Source organism: Mobula birostris, chromosome X (assembly GCF_030028105.1).
Source record: "Mobula birostris isolate sMobBir1 chromosome X, sMobBir1.hap1, whole genome shotgun sequence".
Classification (NCBI taxonomy): domain Eukaryota; kingdom Metazoa; phylum Chordata; class Chondrichthyes; order Myliobatiformes; family Myliobatidae; genus Mobula; species Mobula birostris.
Genome location: NC_092402.1, coordinates 37,112,303 through 37,135,135, shown reverse-complemented (window position 1 = coordinate 37,135,135; position 22,833 = coordinate 37,112,303). Strand labels below are relative to the sequence as shown.

Here is a 22,833-nt window from a genome sequence, read left to right as displayed (position 1 = left end):
CCACAAAACAAGTGGTCATGGTAGAACCAACAGTTCCTTGGGGAGACCAGATTGAGGAGGCGTTTGAGTGTGAAAAAGTCAGATACCAGTAGCTGGTAAAGCAGTGCCAGAGACAGGGGTGGAAGGTGCAATGTGAGCCTATAGAGGTGGGGTTTAGAGGTTTTGCTGGCTACTGCTGTGTAGAACCTACTCTCTCCTCGGCATTACAGAGGCTGTACAGAAAAGAGCCATCAGGACTGTCACAGATGCAGCTGAGTGAGCTTCCAGATGGCTATGGATAAAGAACTGTGACCCATGGACCAATGCTGCTGGGAGACAAGCCGGGATCTAATCAAAGCTGGTTGGGTCGCCTGGGCGAGAGTGTCTGATGTTGAAAGACCCAAAACACTCGATGACCCCAGGTTACATCACTGACGGTGTGTCCCAGAGCATCCTAGGATGTATCTCAGCATCACGTCCGTTTCTTTTTAGCTAACCTCTGATCTTCCATAATTTTATAACCATCCAAAACTTCATTTCCCATTACTTCACGAGCACAAGTTTGGTTCACTATTCATCCTTATGCTCACTGATCTATGGTGAATATTTGATAAATAGCCTCCCGATTTTAAAAATTGTTGCTTGTTTTCAAATCCTTCAGTCTCCTTCTATGTGGTAAGAAAAGAGACTATAAGACATAGGAGCAGAATCAGGCCTTCCAGTCTATTGAGTCTGCTCCGAAAATATGTGAAATATAGGAAATATCTCTGTAAAACTCTTCATTCCTTCACTGCTGTAACATTTCTGCATTCATCAAGTTTTGGTCTTAGCTACCCTGTCACCAGTAGCCATATCTTCAACAGCCGAGGCTCTTCAGTCTGGAATTTCCTCCCAACTCCAGCCTCCTGGACTTTTCATTCCTACTTTAAGATGCTCTTTAAAACTGTTTTGATCAAGTTTATGTGTCAGGAAAATGACCCTTCAATAGAAATGATGATTATTGACCTGAAACTTCAATACTGTTGCTCCCTCCACAGAAACTGCCTGATCTGCTGATAATTCCCAGCAGTTTTTGGGTTTTATTTCAGATTTCCGGCATCTGAAGTTTTTTTTTCTATTTGCAACCTTTGCCCAAGCCTTGTTCAGCTATGCTAAATATCAGTCTATCAGTGTCATTCCTATATTGTTATACACCATTTTACAAAGTTAATGCTGCTATTTAAGAATTTTTTAAAAAATTTTATTTCCAAGTTTGCAAAGATCCAAATCAACACACACAAAATGCTGGAGGACCTGAGCAGGCCAGGCAGCATCTATGGAAAGGAGTACAGTCGACGTTTTGGGTCAAACCCCTTCAGCAGTATGAATCCCAAGCAACTTTTTCCAAATGAGTGAACGATTTTTCTTTGCCCTGGCTGAATTTCTTCCTACAACAGTTCTTCCAAAACCTGTTAGACATTCACTTTATTATTTGTAAGACTTGGCTATGAGCATTTGGCTATCATGTGTCCACAAGCCAATGGTGACTATAACTCTCCATAACCTAAGCATCAATAACAAATAAACATGGACTATACAGAGTCTATGAAGCAGCAACTGGATACTATATTAGAAACTCCTAATCTTTCTCTCTTAAAGATCACACAATCCTTAATTCAGGAAAAATATGCATTAAACAAAATTCACTGATACAGTATGTGACTTTGTCTTTTTGTTCTAATTGTTTTTTATAAAAATTGTGTATAATTTATGTTTAATTTCTGTTTTCCTTGTGAATGTTATGTATATGATTCTATATGCCTGCAATGCTGCTGCAAGTAAGTTTTTCTTTGTACGGGTGCATATGTGTACTTGTGCATTTGACAACTTTGACATTAATATGGGAATTTTGGGAAGAAGAAATTCTAACATCATGTGACATCATCATCAAGAACCTTGACTTGAAATGTCAACTTTCTGCTTCCTACGTAGTCGCTACAGACTCATGAAGTTCCTCCAGCATCTTGTGTGCTAATCATTAGCACATTCAGCGGTACACTGAAGCAACTGACAATCTGCTAAAAGTACGCAGTGAGTTGAGCAGCATCTGATCATGTATCATATGATGTTGTGCTGAGCTAACTAAACTAGTAATTAAGAGCTTAACTAAGCTCATCCCTTCTGCCTTCACAGGTTCATATTCTTCCATTCTCTGCATATTCACGTGCCTTTCTAAGAACCTCTTAAACATCTCCTGTTTGCCTCCTCTACCACCCCTGGCAGTGCATTCCAGACAGCCACCACTCTACGTGTAAAAATAAACTTGCCCTATAACTTGACTTTGCCCCTCTCATTTTAAATGTATTCCTTCCAGTATTAGAAATTTACTGGCCGTCTACTCTATCTATATCCCACATAAACTTTTATGAGGCATGCACCAAAACAGACGTCAAGTGCTGCTGTAAGGTCATCAACTGTGAAAGATGCCCTTTGGTCTGCGTGAAACTTGTTGATCTTGCCACACAGCAAGATGTTTCTAAGGGAATAGTGCTGGAACTTAGTGATACATTGAAGCTGGGTGCAGTTTCTGCAAAGGCTCAGACGGGTCACAATCTTAACCTCCTTCTGCTGTCGCACGGGGAGGGCCGAGTAGGGTGGGAAGTCCCTCAAATAATGAAAGGGTGTATCACCCTGGGTGGCCACAAAAGTGGCAATGGTGCTATGATTTAAAAAAATGAACTAACACGACTGAATGCAATGAACGTAAAAGTTGTTAATAGTTTTTCTCGGATAAATATAGTTTAGTTTTGAAATTTAACATAAATAAACTTCTATAAGGTCTCCCCTCCGCCTCTTTTATATCCTATCCGATATAATAAGCACCAGACGCTGCTGGACCTGCTGAGGTCTTCCAGCAGATTATTAATTGCTCCAGATTCCAGAATCTACCGTCTCTCACGTCACCAATGGTACAGCGGATTGGGTTACAGAAAAGCTCTGCGCATGCATAGTTTGGGGCGAGAGTTCGGCCGTGCTCGGTTCCGCTCGGCTCCTCTCGTGGTTGTCCTCATCCGAGCTCCCGTATTACCCGGCGTGCAGCTTGAGGCAAGATGGAGGAGCCGAGCGGCTGAGGGATGTTGACAAACTAGAGACTGAATCGGGCCTTAAATCCTGGGAGTGGCGATGCGAGGTAGGCACAAGAGCGGGATGGCAGTTGCCTTGGCTGGGCTGCTGGCGATCGGGGCGCTGGCCCCGTACTGTTGCGGAGCGCAGGCCGAGAGTCGACCGGCAGCGGACAAAGCGGCCTGGAGCTCGGTAGAGTCCCCGGTCTTCCCCGGGAGCCACGCCGGGTCCCGCGCCCACCAGCCCGGGAGGGAACTCGGTCCCTGGCCACCACTCTCCCTGACAAAGCTCGTTCTCCACAATCGGCTTAACTTAATCCGACTGACCCTGGAAATTAAAAAATACACAGGCATGTGCCTCACTGAAAAAAGCATTTCCACTTTCAGGTGTTATTTTTTGAACAAACGTTTAAAGTAACAAGCTTAAACGTTAAAATGAAATGCAATAAAATTGAAGTTTTGTCCTGATTGGAATTTTAATAGATAATTTTCCTTGTCAATCTGCTGTAAGGTAAATTAGACCACATTATTTGCCATTCAAATCCTACACATCTGTAGGTAAATTGGCTTAATTCAAGAAATATTTATTTAAAAAATAATACTCATATCAGGAATATTGCTGTTGGAATGTTGTGTCCTTTGGACAGTAACTATCACCGAGAATATTCTTTCTCTCTCTCTCTCTCTCTTTCTTTCTCTCCTCCTCCCCCCTGCCCGCAGCACCATAGAAAACAATGGGATTCAGATTAGTGAGTGCTGATCTTGGGATGTTCCAACAGCTCAAATTATTTGGTTCAATTATAGTTCAGTCACCTGTGGTCCATGTAGTAGTTCAGAATCTGGGAATGCTTCTTGTTGATTCTGTCGGTGAAATGACCTCTCAGGCTACTCTCAATGTCCTGCATTGGACACACTCTGTTGCTGAGGAGAGCAATTTGATACATTCTCTTTGTTTGTAAAACTACAGCAACTTTCTCATTTTTCTTTAAATATGGTATCTTTATCACATTCCAAAACATTTTTAGTCTTCCTCTGTTTGATAAATTCAGTTCTTGCCAATTTCAGTCTCAACCTCACTGCTTGAGGTCCAAAATGAATGCATGATTAATAACTGAAGTTCTTAATCAGAAGATCTAAAATTTAACTACCAAAAAGTGCAAAATTGTGCATTTCATTGTTGGGGCTTTCTGAAATTCATATTTCAGATTGTGCTGGTTGAGAACAAATTGGTACATTGTATCAAAAGCTGGACATCAAACTTTTTAATTGTGTTGGGCTTCATAATTTTTTAAAACTTTATTTTAGCGATACAGCATGGAGTAGGCCCTTTGAGCCATGCTGCCCCAGCAACTGCAGAAGCCTAATTAACGCATACCTAATCATGGGACAATTTACAATGACCAATTAACCTGCCCGGTACGTCTTTAAATTGTGAGCGGAAACTGGAGCACCCAGGGGAAACCCACGCATTCCACGGGGAGAATGTACAGAGATTCCTTATAGAATGGCACTGGAATTGAGCTGCAAGCTCCAGAACACCCCGGGCGCACTAACCTAATCATGGATTATAATTATTACAGCAAAAGACACTTTTAATGCTTAGTTTTGTTTGTTCCTTTATTTTAAATAAAAAAACTAAATCTAGGAACCCCACAATTCTAAAATATTGAGGTAGAGATTTGAAAACTCATGTTTCTGATTAGTAAATCAGTTTTGTGATTTTTTTTTGTGCTGCTTCAGCCTGGCTTTTGGGTCATTTTAGATTACACATTATTACTTAACATGAGACTCTTCTGGAGTATTTAGTGAAATTGATGTCTCTAGACAACTTTGAAAAAGAGGAGAACCCATTCTATTTTCTTTTATGGGCAAAGTATTTTGGACTGAAAATGCTCTTTCATACCCATATTCTTTTCTAGTTTAAGTATCTAATCACTCGTAAGGACAGTGAATGTAAAATGTGATTGGATACTTTCTGAACAGTATTTTGAAAGTATACAGAACTAGGGGCGGGGTGGGGGGTGGCGCTGCTTCTGTTCCAGCAGATGTGCCTTCTCTGTAGTTCTTTGAGTTCTTTTAGTGATCAATTTCAAAAAATTCTGTTTCTCAGGGTGAGCACAGTATAACTGAGGCCATAAGCTATATAATAACATGAAAGGGTAAAGATTGAACCTTATTTCCTTTTTTAAGAAGTTTAGTTTGGAGAAGCAAAATGTAAATATGTATTAGAACTATCTAGCTGATGCATCTCTATATTGATCCCATGTAACATGCCAATGTGACTGTACAAGCACATTTACCCGTGTCAGTAGACAAGGTTTTGTATTCAGTGCACAAGTTATTCATTTCACATACATTTGTCCACGTACTATGGATGGCTTGCATTGGAGCAATACGGTGATTTAGAAATCCAAAACTCTACTGGATCTTCTGGTGATGTCCTGCACTGGAAATCTGGCACCTATATGCACAGGGTAAGCGACTGCTTATATCCTTAAGCAATTGGACTGAGGAATTTTATTGATGCAGTAAGTTGTAAATGGAAAGTTTTATTTAATGACCAGAGAGCAAAATGTAGAAAGGGGTAAGAAAATTTCAAATATTTCTAAATCTTCAATGCTTAAAATTAGTAAGAATGAGGCTGCTAACTTGTTAAAAATTTCAGTACTGGAGTGGTTTTGCGGTGATTGCATGTGACCTATGTGTTTTGTTTGTTCTTGAGTGGAAAGGCCCTAACTATGTCCATAGTGTCATGGAAGTCAATAGCTAAAGTAGGCTGTACATCATGAGCTTGTGTATATTTGAGTGGCAAATTTCTTCATTTGTGTTAATATACCTGTGTGATTTGTTCTTTAACAATTCTGAGCAGTGGTTGTTTCTTTTTCCAGCAGAGTTCGGGCATTTTATTTTACAAGCAAAAGTATATAGTTATAAAGGTGTTTATCCACTTAGTACTTCCATTCAGAATCCATGTTGCTTTGTAGCAATGTTTTTTTGCAGATTCAACTTAATCTGCAAAAATGTTCAGTAACTAGTACTGGAGATTGTGGAGTAGATGAACTGCAGGACTTAAATAAGTTCCAGCAAGACTGTGACCAAGTCCTGGAATTTTTATTGTAAAATTTGATCAAATTCTCAACTTTAGTGCAAGTAGTCCAGTATGGAGTTAGTCCATCAGTCATCCACTTTCAGTAGATTGACCCAAGAACAATGTTCATGCTCGATGATCCAGGCTGACAATGGAAGCTGCTTGACTGAAGCAACTCAAATGATGCCATGACATAAAATTGAGCTGTATTAGAAAGTGATAAACTTAAGCTAAACACAGAGTTTAAAATATTATTATAAAATCTTAATTTATATTTTCATAATGGAAAAAAATCTACCTTTGGAATGTGTAAATTTAATGATATTTAAAATTTAGAAGTTTAAAGAATGACTGTTAATTTCGATGAATGCTCCCTTTATCATATCCCAAAAAATATGCCTTAACTTCAACCCATTCTTCAGCAGAATAGCCCATTTTACACTTATAAAAAAACATTTTTGTTTCATTCCCCATCCTTTAATTTTGTGTAGAGTAAATAGGTAATTTGTATTAAATTAACAATATTTTTATTTTGTATGCTGAATAGTAAATTGTGAATGTTCAAGAGTGGTTTATGGCAAATTCAATATAAATTCTGCATTGTAGTGACATACGTACATACATATATAAAATCAATTTTAAGGCTATAATCCATTAATGGCTTTGTCAGAAAGGTGTGGGATTTATTGAAATGTTATGCTGAGATTAAATGCAGTGGGAACATTAAAAGAAAAAGTCATCAAGACTTCCATTATGTCACATTTCAAACTGACTTATTTCCTTGTTGAGTTAATCAAGTCCACAAAGATGTGCCTATCAGCAAAAGTTAGTTCAGTATATTGAGAGGAGTTTCTTGAGGTATAAGGAGCAACAAAAATAGAAATTAGACCTGTTTTGAGGAGATTCTCCATTACATAAATCTCTAAAGTTATTGTAGTATTCAGTAAATGGTTTGTAGCTTCTATTAGTGATTTAATTTTGAAATTAATTTTCTGTTCATCATTTTTTTTTCCCTGCTGTCTATATCTGTTGTTTCCTCTTTCAGGTGCCTTAACAAGACCAAACTCATCTTTTGAACGTACTTTTTTTTATTGTGGTAGAAAGCTACCATGAGAGATGCACTTTATCTGACAGACACTGTTTTCTGCTGAAATGCTGCGTTTAATACTATTTGCAAATAATTTGACCCAAGTGAAAGATCACTTCCCAAAACTTGACCCCTACCAACTTGCTTGTACTTCACAAAACAATGATAGCAAGTTTGTTGCTCGGTAGTGGTTATGGTGTCACCGACATCAAGAGCAATGTTTTGAGTAGTCCTACATCAGATGACTGGCATTGTGACTTAATTTTGTGGACATAAGGATCGCAGCTCCTGTTACTGTCCTCAATATTGATATCCTCTTGTACCATTGTATTAGGAAATCAGTCATTAGTGCAGTACGGTAAGAGTCATTCCTTTGGCTATCAGGTGCATTTAAAATTTGTTTGTAAACCCTTCAGTAGAAGCTTTTATAACATTGTATATATTTTGCCTTTTCATATGTCTAATATTTTTGTCCTCTCATTACTTTAGGAGTGTGTTATCGATCTGGCTTTGAATAATTTTAGACCTACATCATGAGCATTGTTCACGACAAATTGGGTAACGAATTCCTCAGGAACGGTGGGATGGAACCAAATTTTTCTTCTGGCATGATCATGTTCAGTCACCTCCCACCAATCACAAATTTTTCCAGCCTCGCTGCTCATTCTGTCACACCAACTGTACCTCAGGATTTGATCCTCAAAAAAGATCCTGACGCTCCGGCAGAAAAATACCCATCAGAATACGTGCAACCCATCTCAGATGTGAAAGAGAAGAAGTTTTCTGCGCATGATGGATTTTTATTTTTTAAGAATAAGCTTCTCGAGGAAGAGGAGATGGGCAGGGGGCAGAGCATCTTGACCCACAACCTAAATCATACTGGTGTAGTAAGTATCATGTTTTCCAGTCAAAGGCTCACATTGCTTGTTAGTTGAATATTGTTATGAAGTTAAATCAGTTACTTTCCATTGTAGCAATAATGAAGATCTATCATTGGACTAGGCAGTCCAACTCAGTGGACAGAAGGTGGAGGGAGGGGAAGTAACAGCTGGAAGATGATAGCTGAAGCCAGCTGAGGGATAAGGTGGGTTGGGGGGGGAGGGTGAACTTGGAAGCTGGGAAGTGATATTTGGACAGGGTAAAGGGCTGAAGAAGGAATCTGTGAGGAGAGGATAGTGGACCATGGAAGAAAGGGAAGGAGGAGGGGCACAAGAGCAAGTGAGGAGAAGAGAATGGGTGGCAGAGTAACCAGAATAGTGAATGGAAGGGTCGGGGGGAGGTGGAGAAATCACTGGAAGTTAGAGAAATTGGTGCTCATGGCATCTGGTTGGAGGCTACCCAGACGGAGTATGAGGTGTTGCTCCTCCAACCTGAGTGAGGCCATGGAACAACATATGGGAGTGGGAAGTTGAATTGAAATGGGTGTCCACCTGGAAATCTGCTTTTTGTGGCGTTCAGAGTGAAGCCGCTTGACAAAGCAGTCTACCAATCTACATCGAGTCTGACCAATGTAGAGGAGGCCGCAATGGGAGCACCAGATACGGTAGATGACCCCAACAGATTCGCAGGTGAAATATCACCTCACCTGAAAGAATTGTTTGGGGTCCTGAATGATCATGAGGGTGGAGGTATAGGGGCTTGTAACACTTGCAGGGGTAAGTGCCAGGAGGAAGATCACTGGGGAGAGACGGCAGGACAAGGCATGACATGGAGAACATTCCCTATGGAAAGCAGAGAGTTGGGATGGTGAAGATGTGCTCAGTGATAGGATCCCATTATAGATGGCAGAAGTTATAGAAATGATGTGCTGAATATGGAGGCTCATACGGACAAGGGAAGCCCTATTCCTGTTATGATGGCAGGAGGATGGGGTGAGGGTAGATGTGCGGGAAATGGAGGAGATGCAGATGAGAGAAACATTGATGGTGGTGGAAGGGAAACGCCATTCTTTGACAAATGATGACATCTCAGATATTCTAGAATAGAAAGCCTCATCCTAATATTAGATGCAGTAGAGACAGGAACTGAGAACAGAATAGCATTTTCATAAGTGGTGGGGTGGGGAGGGGTATAGTTGAGATAACTGTGAGCCAGAAGGTTTGCCAGAGATAACACTAGATAGTCTGTCTCCAGTGATGGAGAGAGAGAGATTGAGAAAAGGAAGAGATGTCAGAGATGGGCCAAGTAAATTTGAGGGCGGGGTGGAAGTTGGAGGCAAAGTTGATGAAATTGACAAGCTCAGCATGGGTGCAGGAAGCAGCACCAATTCAGTCATCAATGTAGTATAGAAAGAATTGGGGAGCAATACCCATGAAGGCATGGAACATGGATCGTCTCAGGTAGCTGATGAAAAACCAGGCCTAGTTGGGGTCCATGCGGATGCCCTTGGGTTTGTAAAAAGTGAGAAGAGCTGAAAAAGAAATTGTTGAGGGTGAGAATCAGTTCCGCTGCACAGAGGAGGATAATGGAGGAGAACTGGTTAGGTTTGTTGTCTAGAAAAAAGTGGAAAGCTTTAAGGCCTTTCTGATTGGGGATAGAAGGGTATAGGGACTGGACATCTGCAATGGAAAATTAGGTGATTAGGACCAGGGATTGCAATGTTCGAGAGTGTGTGAAATGTCACAGATGTAGGTAGGGACTGAACCAGCAGGAACAAAATGGAGTCAAGGTATGCAGACACAACCTCAGTGGGACAGGAGCAAGCAGAAATAATGGGCCTACCAATTATTAATATTATGGGCTGAAGGACCTGTTTCTGTACTGTTCCGTGTTCTACTGGGGCAGTCAGGTTTGTGGTTCTTGAGTAGGAGGTAGAAGCAAGCAAAGCGGGATACGTGATCCTTGAGGTTGGTGGCAATGCATGGGAGATCTGTTTTCATTGTTGACATTTCGGTTTGCTGTCAAACATACACAGGTAAAATAGTTACCAATAATTTGTCTCAGTAATATACTACAACTTCAATCTTTGAAGGGCGGTCCTATCAACTGTGTCAACATTGGCATTTTGTACAAGATGTCCCTGAAGAGGAGATGAACTGTGTCATGGCTCCTCATATCAGTAAAGAAACGGACGCCGCTACCATTCCAATGCGTAATTGAGTCTTAATCTACTGTACATCTCTCCAGTTTAATTTACTTGTTCTTGGCATGAAGAAAATGTGAGGAGTGTACTGGTTATTTTTTACTACTGGTATCCCTGAAGACAATCTAATGTGAGATTGCATTCCTTTGTTTGTTCAGTTAGTATTTGACTAGTGCACTAAACAATTAGGAATGGCTGATATATGCTGATGTTAGACATCTGCATCTCAGGGACAAACACTGTTGAAATAAGCATTTTCTAGGGTTGGAGCATAAGCTTAATAAGTTTGAGGCAAAATCATATGGTGTGAACACAGCGTAACATGAGACATGTGATTTCCTGCTCTCATATTATCAAAATCATATCTAAATTTCTTTGTTGTTTGCAATTTGGAACAGCTTGACCAATTGCCCAACTGGACTGACACCATATCAAGTATTCAGTATGATTTCCAATTTAACAGTTTTTTGGAATTATACAACATGATAGAGAAATATGTAGATGGGCCTTTTTACCCACCAAGTAAATTCTGACATTCAACCGCCCATTTATGCTCATGCTACATTAATTTTCCCCACATTCCCATCAACTTGCTCCTACACACAATTGGGCAATTTGCACTGGCCAGTTAATTTATCGCCCATGTAACTTTGACATAAGAGAGGAAATCTCTGGGATCGCAGTGAGAATGTACAAACTCTATAGAGACGGCACTTTGGGTCAGGCAGCGGTTCTATCAGCTGCACACTGTGCTGCCCGGAAGAAAGAGGTTGGTTGTGCCTATCCTTTAAAATATCTGTTTAGCTTGCCATGCTTGAAATATGAAGGTATGCTAACCAGTAATATCAAGGAGGTACTGAAAGTCTTTTTCATGTATATAAAGAGTAAAAGGGAGACGAGTGGATATTGGACAGGTGGAAAATGACGCTAGGAAGATAGTAATGGGGGACAGAGAAATGGTGGGCACACTTGATAAATATTTTGCATCAGTCTTCACTGTGGAAGACACTAGCAGTATGCCTGAAATGCGAATGTCAGCAGGTAGAAGTGAGTGTAGTTGTTATTACTAAGAAGATGATGCTTGGGAAGCTGAAAGTAGATAAGTCACCTGGACCAGATGGACTACACCCCAGGGTTCTGAAAGAGGTAGCTGAAGATATTGTGGATGCATTTGTACTGATCTTTGAAGGATCACTAGAATCTGGAATAGTTCTGGAGGACTGAAAAATTGCAAATGTCTCTCCATTCTTAAAGAAAGGAAACGATAGGCCAGTTAGCCTGACTTTAGTGGTTGGGAAGGTGTTAGTCTATTGGGGATAAGGTTTTAAGATACTTGGAGGCACATGATAAAATAGGTCAAAGTCGGTATGATTTCCTTAAGGGGGAAATGCTGCCTGACAAGTCTGTTGGAATTATTTGAGGAAATAAAAGGCAGGATAGACAAGAGAGTCAGAAGATGTTGTTTACTTGAATTTTCAGAAGGCTTTTGACAAGGTGTTGCACATGAGCCTTCTTAACAAGATAAGAGCCCATGGTTTTACAGGAAAGATACGAGCATAGATATAGGATTAACTCACTGGCTGGAGGCAAAGAATAGGAATAAAGGGAGCCTTTTCTGGTTGGCTACAGTGACAAATGGTGTTCCACTTCTTTTTGCATTGCATGTCAACGATTTGGATGATGGAATTGAAGGCTTTGTGGCCAGGTTTGCAGACGATACAAAGTTAGGTGGAGGGGCAGGTAGTGTTGAAGCAGAGAGTCTGCCAGAAAAACTTTGACGGAGTGGTAGAATGGTCAAAGAAACGGCAAATGGAATATAGTGTAGGATAGAAAGTGTATGATCATTCACTTTAGTAGAAGGAATAAAAGCATGAACTATTTTCTAAATGGTGAGAAAATTCAAAAATCAGATATGCACAGGAGTCCTTGTGCAGGGTTCCCTAAAGATAACTTGCAGGTTGATTCAGTGGGAAGGAAGGCAAATGCAATGTTGGAATTCATTTGTTGAGAGAATAAAAGAATTCATTGACTCAAAAAGGGAAGATGTGACCATTGCACCATTATCTCAGGGTAGAGTCATTTTTCACAATTGGCTGATGAGCTACTTTATCCAAACTCAGAGTCAGTTTAATTGGTGGCCTGATATTTGAATGATGTCATTATTTGAATTGTTTTTCCATGAGTACATTCAAAACAGAAAAGCTCTTGTGAGTACTTCAGGCATGGGGAATGATATTCCCATATAAGTGTGTAATTTCAAGATGTCCCATTTTATAATGGTGTATTTCTCGTATGGAATAAAAAATAATTTTCATTTATAAAACACATGTCACTGTCCTTGGTGTAAAGTGTTTTAACTTGGAGCATTGCCATAGCTTGTTTGTTCATCTCAAGGTTTCTGTGTGGTGTTTATTTGTATGATCAGATAATGTTTGCTTGGCATTGGATTCATTTGGTTTACTTTGTTCATGGTGCTTTTTCAGTCTTGCAAATTTATCTTTATTTGAAAAACTGTCCCACCTGAACTAGAAACATTTTCCTTTTTTTTGAGTGGATGAATTCTTTTATTCTCTCTACAAATATAGTCTGACCTGCTGAGAACTTTCAGAATTCTGTTTTTTTTAATATTTAATTTGCTGCTGCTTTCCCTTGTTCCTCTTCTTTCCCTGCTCTCAAGGCTCTGGTCCATGCTGACTTAGAATTACATTGCATCTCTTCAATACCTGCAAGTCAAAGCCATGTATGAAAGCATCACTGCCAGGCTGTTGTGTCACTACACCAATCCCTGTATTAGGTTATCCAGCAGTGGTGACTGATAACATCAGGACTTGGAGCCCAGAAAGTTAGAATTTACCAGTAGAAAATGGAAAAAATTATTTTAGTTTATGCCACTCTCCAGATCTTATTCCAAATGAATAGTTATTGACCTCTGACTTGTATACGACAATTATTACTCGAGCCATTGTCAAGACTGAGATTCTAAATCTCCTACCCTAGGCCTGCAGTTACCAACCGTGCTATTTGAAAGTTATTTGATAAATATCCAGTCAAAATTTTCAATAGTTGTGCTATTTCTGAATTGGCACTTTAGTGCATTTTGGCATCAGAGGTCATAATACAAAAGCGTACTTCAACCCACTAAAAGACTTGCTAAGTATGTTCATTCTTTGCTACCTTTCAGTATATTTCAGGATGAGAATGACCTGATCTGTGCTATCAGTAAGTTGCCATCCTAAAGTGCATTGTGTTTTTATTTAAATTGGAATTTCTGTTCATTTATATTTTAAGTGAATTGTTATTCAGGTGTAAGTTGGTGACAGTATTAGTGACATTATTTTATATTCTAATTAAATATGTTTTAGCAAAATTGTGTTTAAAATGACCAAGTTAACAATATATGCTCCAACTATTTGAAAGCCAAATGACTTCAATATATCATTGTGATGCAATAATTCCAAATTCATATCCTCAGAATCACTTGCAATAAATTCCCAGTTTGATTATGGCTCCTTCAAGAAATCATTCACAGAATGCTAACTACATTTTGCTAATAAGATTAATAAGGCCAATGCTTCCTCATTACTTGCATTCCTTGCATTGTTGGGGGGGGGGAGGTTGCATTCTGAGAAACATGATTTTCCATAATACAAAAATGTATCATCTGCATGTGCACTAAAGAATGCAAGAGTTGAAAAATAAATTATTTTTTTCACTCACTTTGGATGAAAGAAGATTTGATATTTCAGATTTTTGGGTACTGCTTTGTGAATTGGGTAAAAGCAAATTTCCGTAACCCAAATAGATGTAACATGGAGGTTGCCTCTACTTGTAGAGCTCTGGTTTGGGGTTCCGTGCTTCCTTTTCTCGGAGGCATGTCAGAGGAAGAGAGAAAATAGATGCCTGTATTTGGAAAATGACTAGAAAAACTTTACAGCTGTCGTTTCTCAGTGTAGGAATAAATTGGTAATGATATGGATGTTGAATTGTTCTGAATTTTCAATATTTTCTTTGAAAGTTTGTACTGTAGGGCTTGGCCTGGAGACCAGAAATTAACAATTACTAATTTTATTTTAAATTCTTCCAGTCACAGGTCAGATATGAAAAAGATTACCTCTCTGTTCCAAAACAAGGATCTGTTAAGAGGGCAAAAAAACAAAATTCCCAATCTCAGGATACAAAACCCAAGCGGAAGCGAAGTGAAACCTCCAAGGTAGGGTTAGTCAGTGCATGGATTATCCAAAAGTGGCTCAGAAATCATATTCTTAAAACCATTCAGAATGACGTTGTTATCCCTTTTCAATTATGAGTTAACTACTTACTGATTTCAGCAGATTTTATTAACAATTTTAGAATTTAACTGGGTTGCTATTAAGTTTAAGTTAATCCGAGTTCCTATGTACAAAATTTCTGTAAGCTTGCAATCAAAAAGGTAATAACAACAGTTCAGATTACAATTTCAAAGCATTTTTAACTTTTTGTTTCATTGATTGCTGGCAAAATAAAATCAGTCTCTGAGTTGAGTAAGCTTATTAACGCATGCATATCTGTTGATGTTGTTTTGTTAGCAACTCCTGAAGTGTGAAAGTTGTGGCAAAACAAAATGCTCAAAATCCTGAAATGATTCCAAATGTACAGAATTTAAATAGTGATTTGTTTTGTAATGGTGGCAGTTCTATGCTCGGGTTTATATAGAGTAACAGCAGCACCTCTAATTGCACACCAGTCTCAACCCAGAAATATTTTGTGTTTTCTTTATTATTGCTGGGATAAAAACATAAAACGCCACTATGAAAGTGCTGTGGTTCTCAAAGCCAAGGTGTTGCTGCCTCCTCAGCAGCAAGTAGGGTTGAGCAAATGCATCGACATGATGTATTAAAAGATCACTTAATGGGTCTAAATCAGCAACAATCTGGATTTGCACCACTGCCACAGTTCAGTTTTTAATCTCTGAAATATTTGAATTACACTGAACATCAGAGTAGAACATAAGTATTTCTGTAACTCATTTGTGATCTATCATACCTATATGTTATAAAAATAACACTTATTTTTTTTAAGATTATACCATTTCTCAAATTATTCACAGCACTTGTCACTGTAGCTGTCACAATCCAATTTATCAAGAAATTAATTTTGTACCACTACAAAGCATTTTCAAAATATTCTTAATGTTTTCTCTTATTTGTCCTGACAGATTCTATATCTTTGCAGTTCATTTTTTATTGATTATTTATTATAGATGACGTGTGATACAACATCAGTATATAAAATAGAGCGTGTAAACACTCTATCACACAAAATGGATTGTGAGCAACCTGTTAAAAAATGAAAATTTCTTTTATATTAAGCATTGCAGACATATAATTCGGAAGTATTTATTTCCATGACTAAATTGAACCAAACAATATTATTTGACAGATATTTTAAATCTGCAAACAAACAAAATGCTCCTGAGCAATCTCCAGTTGAATTAATATTGATGGTGCTTACATAATCCTTGTATTTTCTCTACTAAAATTTTGACGATTAAAGCCATCAAATGTTTATTGCACAAAAAATTAATGGAAATCAAATTGGGAAATGAATCAAAGTGGAGATTGATAACTTTTAGGGGAATTATTCCTTGTTTTCAATGTACTATGTTTTAGAGATTTATTTGCATCACATTTGAAATCAGCATTGGGTGATAATCTTTGTGTTCATTGACCATGCACTTGTGTGTGTATGTATGTATATCAGTATACATAGATGCATTCTGCATTTCCCATTATAAATAATTTATTCATCCCATTGATGGCTATAATTACAAGACAAATTTAGGTGGTCAGAGTTCATTCTAGAGATACAGACTTAAGAATTTTAAATGAAAGAATGAGCACAATGTATGATTTCACAATCTCAAATTATATCTACCTTTTGATCCAATTATTCATATTATCGAAAGATAGAGCTTTATTTAAGCTTACTACATTGCAACTTTTTCTGCATTTCAAAAGTTCTACATTGGATATAAAATCCAATTGAGATGCTCTGAAATTATGAAGACTCACTTGCAGATCTTGTGTCTTTCTTGTGTGCAATGGCTTAGCAAATTGACCAGTTATCTACCTTCTCCTGTTGGAGAAAGACTAGTGTTTTAAAATTACTGAAAATAAAATTGGCATTGTCACATGATGTTAGATAATTTATTAGAATTTACTAAATTGCCACCAGTGCATCTGAACAGATTTCTAACCTTGCTGTGATATTCATCTTTTTTGTGACTTAATCAAATTACTCTTTGCCTTTAAAATGGAATTCTTTTCTCTCATAGCCTTCAGCAGTTGGAGATGGTACCAATCTTTTACATGGTCCGAAGGTTCACATATGTGAGCATTGCTGTGCCTCCTTTCGTAGTTCTTACCACCTTCGTCGCCATGTCCTTATTCATACTGGTAAGGAGTTAAAAAACATAGTACTGAAAATAAGCTTTAAGTTTTCCAGTTTTGTTCAGTGTTCCTTGTGCTATTCGGGGTTAAGGATTTGACACTATGCATGGTATTGTTTATTGTTTCTATGTATTTGAGCTTAATAATTTCAAGCGGCTTGCTCTCTTAGTGCTTGAGGAATAATTTTATATTTATCCTTTATAGGTGAACGGCCTTTTCAATGTAGCCAGTGCAATATGTGTTTCATTCAGAAGTATCTCCTTCAGAGGCATGAGAAGATCCACAGTGGTATGTACACAGATTACATTGACATCTGTCTTGACCAATTGCATTGCTTTTTTATTTTTCTTGTTATATGTTTGGAAAAAAAACTTACAGTCCTAATGTAAATGCAATATGTTAATTATCTTCTTTGAAGTAAGGCTAACATGTATGTTACTTGAAGGAGAGAAGCCGTTCTGTTGTGATCAGTGTAATATGAGATTCATCCAGAAATATCACATGGAAAGACATAAACGGACGCACAGTGGAGAAAAGCCTTATCAGTGCCTCACTTGCCAACAGGTATAGAAAACATTTCTTGTGTATGAGAAAGATATAGAATGTAAATGTTAAATTATGCATGTCAGATTAAATAAAAACCTGGTTCGGATGGGCTGGTAATGAGTATGGAATTGTATATTGACTGATCCAGCTTCATAGTAAGAAGCAAATGCAGTATGTCAGCAGGTTATTAATTTTAAGAAGAACGATTGTTGAAGGTCACAAAACCTGCTTTTGGTATTTGACTTATTAGTAAATTTGTTCTCTTTTCTCAGATCAAACTTGTACATGGATTTTGACCTATATAGAAAAAAATAGAGCAAATTATGATAGGACTTTTAAACCCTGAACACAGCCTAAAGTTGCTTATTTCTTCATATCCAATTTTACCAGCCATTATTGTAAGTGCATTGTCAAACATAAAGGGCTGGATGCACTGATGATGAGAGCAACCCTTCACCCTGGGAGAAGTTACTTCGGATCGCCTGCACATCGGCAGAGTGCTTGGCACTAAACTTGAGAGAATTTCTTATCTATTTTAGTCAACTCCTGTTGCGTTCAAGCTGAGTAGAGTTGCTCTAAACTGTGCTCTACATAAAAATTTTCTAGCAAAAATGGAGTACTGGGTGATCATACGCTTGAGAAAATAAAATTTGAATTAGTATTAGCATAATGACAAAATGATCTGTTCCTGTAGTATTGTGGGATATTTATTGTTAAGATATTGGGGATTTTTTTCTCATGAAAGAATCTTGGAGTTATTTTATATCCAGTTAAGAGGGAAACAGGACCCTGTTTATTGTCTTATCATCAGCAAAAGTGTAGCATGCTTCCAGTGCTGCATTAAAATATCAGCTTAATTCTGTAGAACAAAGTTTGAACCCACAACCTGTTGACAATGAAACCACAAGACCACATTTTGTAAAACAAACTAACATTCAGGTTTTTTTCTACACAGTAAGTTGTCTCTTTTTCCCTTAGTTTTCCATTCCACTTCCTTCCACGCGTGCTTTACATTTTGTAGGACTAAGTTTCTCTTTCTCCGAGCAAATTAATAATTAACCCCTTCTTTGTTCGTGTTCCATCTTTGTGTGTAGTTTCTCATTGCTCCCATTGAATTTCTTTGTATCTACCATGAAAGCCCACAAGAAAATTAATCTCAGGAAAATTAATTATAAAATTAATCTTATATGGTGACATACAAGTACAGTACTAATAAATTTACTTGAACATCACAAATTAACGGTCCAGTGTTAAAGTTCAATTGTATACTTGAGAGAACAGGTGATTATGTAAACAGAAACTCTTGTTTTTGTTCAACTCATCATTCATATTGATGATTGTGTATGTATGTGCACATAAGATATAATTGTGTTTTTTTTTATCTTCAGTATTTTTCCAGAACAGATAGGTTATTAAAGCACAGGCGTACATGTGGTGAAATCCTTGGAAAAAGTGAAAATGGAATGGAACCTGGACCATCCGGTCAAATTGGAAATGGATGTTTCACTTCAACTCAGGGAACGACAGGAGCACGCAAAAAAGCAAAATCTAAAGCTACATCTCAGGAGACCAAGGACAAGGCAGTCCGTAAAAAGAATAAATCTAACATGTCTGAACTGCAAAGTAGCTTAACCAGCTGCAAAGATAAATTGTCAGTGTATAACATGCATGAATATGCTGTTGAATTGCCAATGGGGTCCTCCAGTATAAAATTGGGAAATGCAAATGAAGAGGATTTACAAACAAGAGCACCTAAATTGGTAATTAAAAAAGTAAATCGAAAGAGCCCTCAAAGGACAGGTATGAACAATGCAGCACATCTTGTTATACCTACCACGGAGCTGATGAGACAAAAGTTAATGACTAATAAACAAGGACCTGTAGAATTGAACAGCAGCACCAGCATAGATAATATTGTCTTGTTGCAGAATGCAGGCAATAAAACAGAACAGGCTAATAACTGCAACTATGATGATGCTATGCAGTTTTTTAAGAAAAAAAGATACTTGCAAGCTGCCTCCAATAACAATGACTATGCAGTGAGTATAGGACAAATGGCATCTCAGCAGTCTGTAATCCAGGCAGCAGTTGCCAGTGTGATGGATAATGAAAACTCGCTTACTTTGCTGGATTCTTCAATGAACGTGGATGTGAAAGTCTGTCAAGAGAAGTCTGGAATTCCAGATGAAGTCCTTCAGAGCCTTTTAGACCAATATTCCCACAAACATGAGGGCCAGCATGATGTTCCTTTTGATATTGCTGACCAACATATACCAATCCATTCTTCGGGCGAAAATCCAGAGATGCATGAGGAGGCTGTTTGCCCAGAGTCACATCCATCACGTAGTGACAAAACAGGAATGCTCCAAGAATATTCTAAGTACCTCCAGCAAGCTTTAGAAAGAACAAGTCAAGGCGATGGGTTTTCACTAACCCCAGGAATGCAGTTTTGTTCTACTAGTCTTCCATCAAGTCTACCCAGCCATAATTTATTCCCTGATAAACAAGCTTACACCACTCCTGCACTTGAGTGTGGTTTCAGTCCATCTATTACCTCAGTGTTGCCAACCACGTCACCAAAACCACATTTTGGTTTGTTGGTCGGAAGTTCCCAACCTGGTATTCACTTTCCCAGTACAGAAACTGCTCATCAAAGGCTGACACCATCTCAAGAGTTGGTTGGGCAGTTGGAACAACAAAAGAACTTGGAAGGTAGTCTGAATCATCAGGTCTATCAGATTGAGAATTTTGCCCAGGCATTTGGTTCTCAGTTCAAGTCGGGCGGTAGAGTGCCAATGACCTTCAGCAGTGGCACCAGTGAAGAAGCAGGCCATCGAATAAGGACTACAGTTTCTGAATTCTCAGGGTACACTAATTTGTTGTCTGATGCTAATGAGCCAATTAGTACGGGAGCCAAGACTCCAACCAGCCAAAGTTACCGGTAAGGTCAAAAGAATGACCAGGCTGGAGGGCCTTGAGTGCTTGATACCATGTTTTTAATCATGTGTAAGCACATTGTCAGTCCAAATGTTTATATATCAGGTTCTGAGAAAGAAAATGTAAAATTAAAGAAGCCCTTCCAATGCAACATTTTACCATTTTGTTTGGTGCATTCAGTCTGTAATGTTAGAACAGTTTGTATTAGGAACAAATTTTAAACAGTGGATAGGCAGAAATTTAACTAAGTCTCAATTCTTTTTTTCTCAGTGGATTGGAAAAATAGCAAAATAGCATGACTGGGATGGGGTTAAATGTTTTTGTGGGATTTGTTTTTTTAATTCAGCTGTACCATTAATGGAAGAAGTGTAGCTGTTAAAACATCAGGGAAATATTCAACATACAATATTGAAAAATAGAGACATCATTTCTATTGAGCTGTGGCTCTTGTTTATAGTGCAACTCAGGAAACATGATGCAGTAAGGGGAGATTTCTATTGAATCAAATTCCACAAGCACTAATTTGAAAGGGGCACAGAACTTTGTTAGAAAAATTGCAATGTTCATCAGTGCATTCAAGCATTTGGCCCCTGACAACAGCTTTGAAGCCACAAGGCATCAGCCTCATTGACCCAAAAGGAACTAATATTTGACCAATTTCATTTCAGTATAGTAATTTTTAAAAAGTGAAAAAAAATTTAAAAATTAGGTAGAGCAACACTTTGTTTACCTCATTCTACATTTTAAAAGCCGTGAATAGGCAGGTACCAATGCAAGTATCAGTAGTAAAAGTAGCATGAATCAGCGTTGCGTAAATATAATAATTCCTGTTGGATGCTATTGTTAAGGTTAGCGATGTTTACAGGGAAAAAGATAACTTTTGTTTTAGAAAATTGTAAAGTACAGGGTGAAAGGAACCACAGTTCTGTACAGTGAAATCTGCAAAGTATATTGAGAAGTTCGGTATGCTAGATCATAATGTCCTTTATACATTTCATAGTGTTGCAAAAGCATAGTGTTATAATTCAGATTTGCCCATCAGTTTGATAGGTAACCTGTTAATATAATAGCCATTAAAAGTGTGTGGTAATTTGCTGCTTTGTTTTGTGTTATAAGACCTTGGAAAAACAAAAAAAGGTCACAACTTTCAAATCTAGTTAAGCCGACAAATGCCTGTTGGCCCAGTTGTACATATTCAGAGTAATTTTACTTTGATCCTGTATTCCATCCTAAATTCCTGAGGCCATAGATGATTACAGTACATAAGCTTCATTATTTATAATTCATAAATAGTTCGTGTAGTTTCAGGAAGTCATCTTGTAAAGTTGCTAACAATTATACTGTATGTTTGGAGAATTTTTTTAAACTCTGTTTCAAGGGTCAATTAGGAAATCTCCCTATATCCAGGAAGAATATATGAAATCCTTGGTAAACTCTGGTTGTGGTTTGTCTGTCAAGAACATTTCCTCAGGATTTTCAACATAGAAGAGATCAGATGATGCATTGATCAGAAATTACCTCTCTCAACATGATGAAGATTACTCTTGGTCTTTCACCACAATTTGCTCACTGAGCCTAATTCCATGACATTTCACCATTAAGCAAGTTTTAATTTTTTTTTTAAACAAATGTAGACTGAACAAGTTATATAGGTTACCACCATTTATAATTAAGTCAACACCCCACCTACTGTAAGTTTTGCTGACGAGTTGGCCTAACATTATTTGAGATGGTCTTTTAAAGAACACATGAAGGAAGAGTTTTGTCATGTACTCAGTGTGATGAAATGAGATTTTTAAACTGTTAAAATTAAAGCATTGTCAGACTTCAAATTTGCACACACATTAGGTTTATATGAAGGAAGCCCACTTAGATGAAACCTACCATTTTTACAGTGATTTTATCTTGAACACTCTTATTGGTAGCCCATTGCATTTATCTAAAATTGCTTTCTATTTCTATTTTTTGATTTCTGATATGTTATTTAAGTGATTTCACAAGGCTTAAGACCTCCATATGATCACCTTATCCTAAAAACATCTTATGGCACTGTTTAATGACAACTGATAATGGTTCTCCACTTTAAAGCATTAATTTTTAATGTTCGTTCTGGGATGGTGACTAGATCCAATTTTTATCTTTAAAATATAGCATATTCATTCTTTACAGAATTCTCTGATTTGTAACCTTCAGTAGTTGCTGCTGTCAGGATTTGACGGTGCATCTGCTGAAGCTGGGAGGCAACATAAGAAAAAAAACTACATAAGTCCCTCTGTTTAACTGAGCATCAGTCTGGGCAAAGATTGCATACACTTTAAAGTTTTCTTTATCTTCCATGATGCTTCAATCAGAAAATCTTTCTGAGCAGGATGCTGAACCTATTTTACTGTTGTTGTCCATGGTCTTCATTTGAAAACCCCAGCTAAATTCTGAGTAAGTGAAGTAAAGAAGGTGTGGGGGGGGAGGGGGGGTTGAGTGCCAGTGGGGTGGGCGGGGGCTGTGGTTTATTTCACAGTTTTTATGCATTTTTAAACTGGAAAATTTGCATTTTGAATAATTTTGTTTTATAGACCATAAGAATAAGG

General features: G+C 38.0%; 1 protein-coding gene across 1 annotated transcript; it reads left to right on the top strand.

The window, feature by feature from the left end:
* Window positions 1–3,018: 3,018 nt before the first annotated feature.
* Window positions 3,019–22,698, top strand: LOC140191642 (zinc finger protein 281-like). The gene is made up of 7 exons (XM_072249231.1): window positions 3,019–3,148; window positions 7,745–8,142; window positions 14,422–14,547; window positions 16,651–16,771; window positions 16,970–17,053; window positions 17,211–17,329; window positions 18,700–22,698. Exons 2-7 carry the CDS (start codon window positions 7,789–7,791, stop codon window positions 20,254–20,256), a joined length of 2,361 nt encoding a protein of 786 aa, XP_072105332.1. The 5' UTR covers window positions 3,019–3,148; window positions 7,745–7,788; the 3' UTR covers window positions 20,257–22,698.
* Window positions 22,699–22,833: the final 135 nt, after the last annotated feature.

Coding starts and splice junctions, on each gene's coding strand:
- LOC140191642 (XM_072249231.1), top strand. CDS start 7,789: ATGAGCATTGTTCACGACAAATTGGGTAACGAATTCCTCAGGAACGGT. Junction 17,054..17,210: donor GCATGAGAAGATCCACAGTG/GTATGTACACAG, acceptor TGTTACTTGAAG/GAGAGAAGCCGTTCTGTTGT. Junction 17,330..18,699: donor AGTGCCTCACTTGCCAACAG/GTATAGAAAACA, acceptor TTTTATCTTCAG/TATTTTTCCAGAACAGATAG.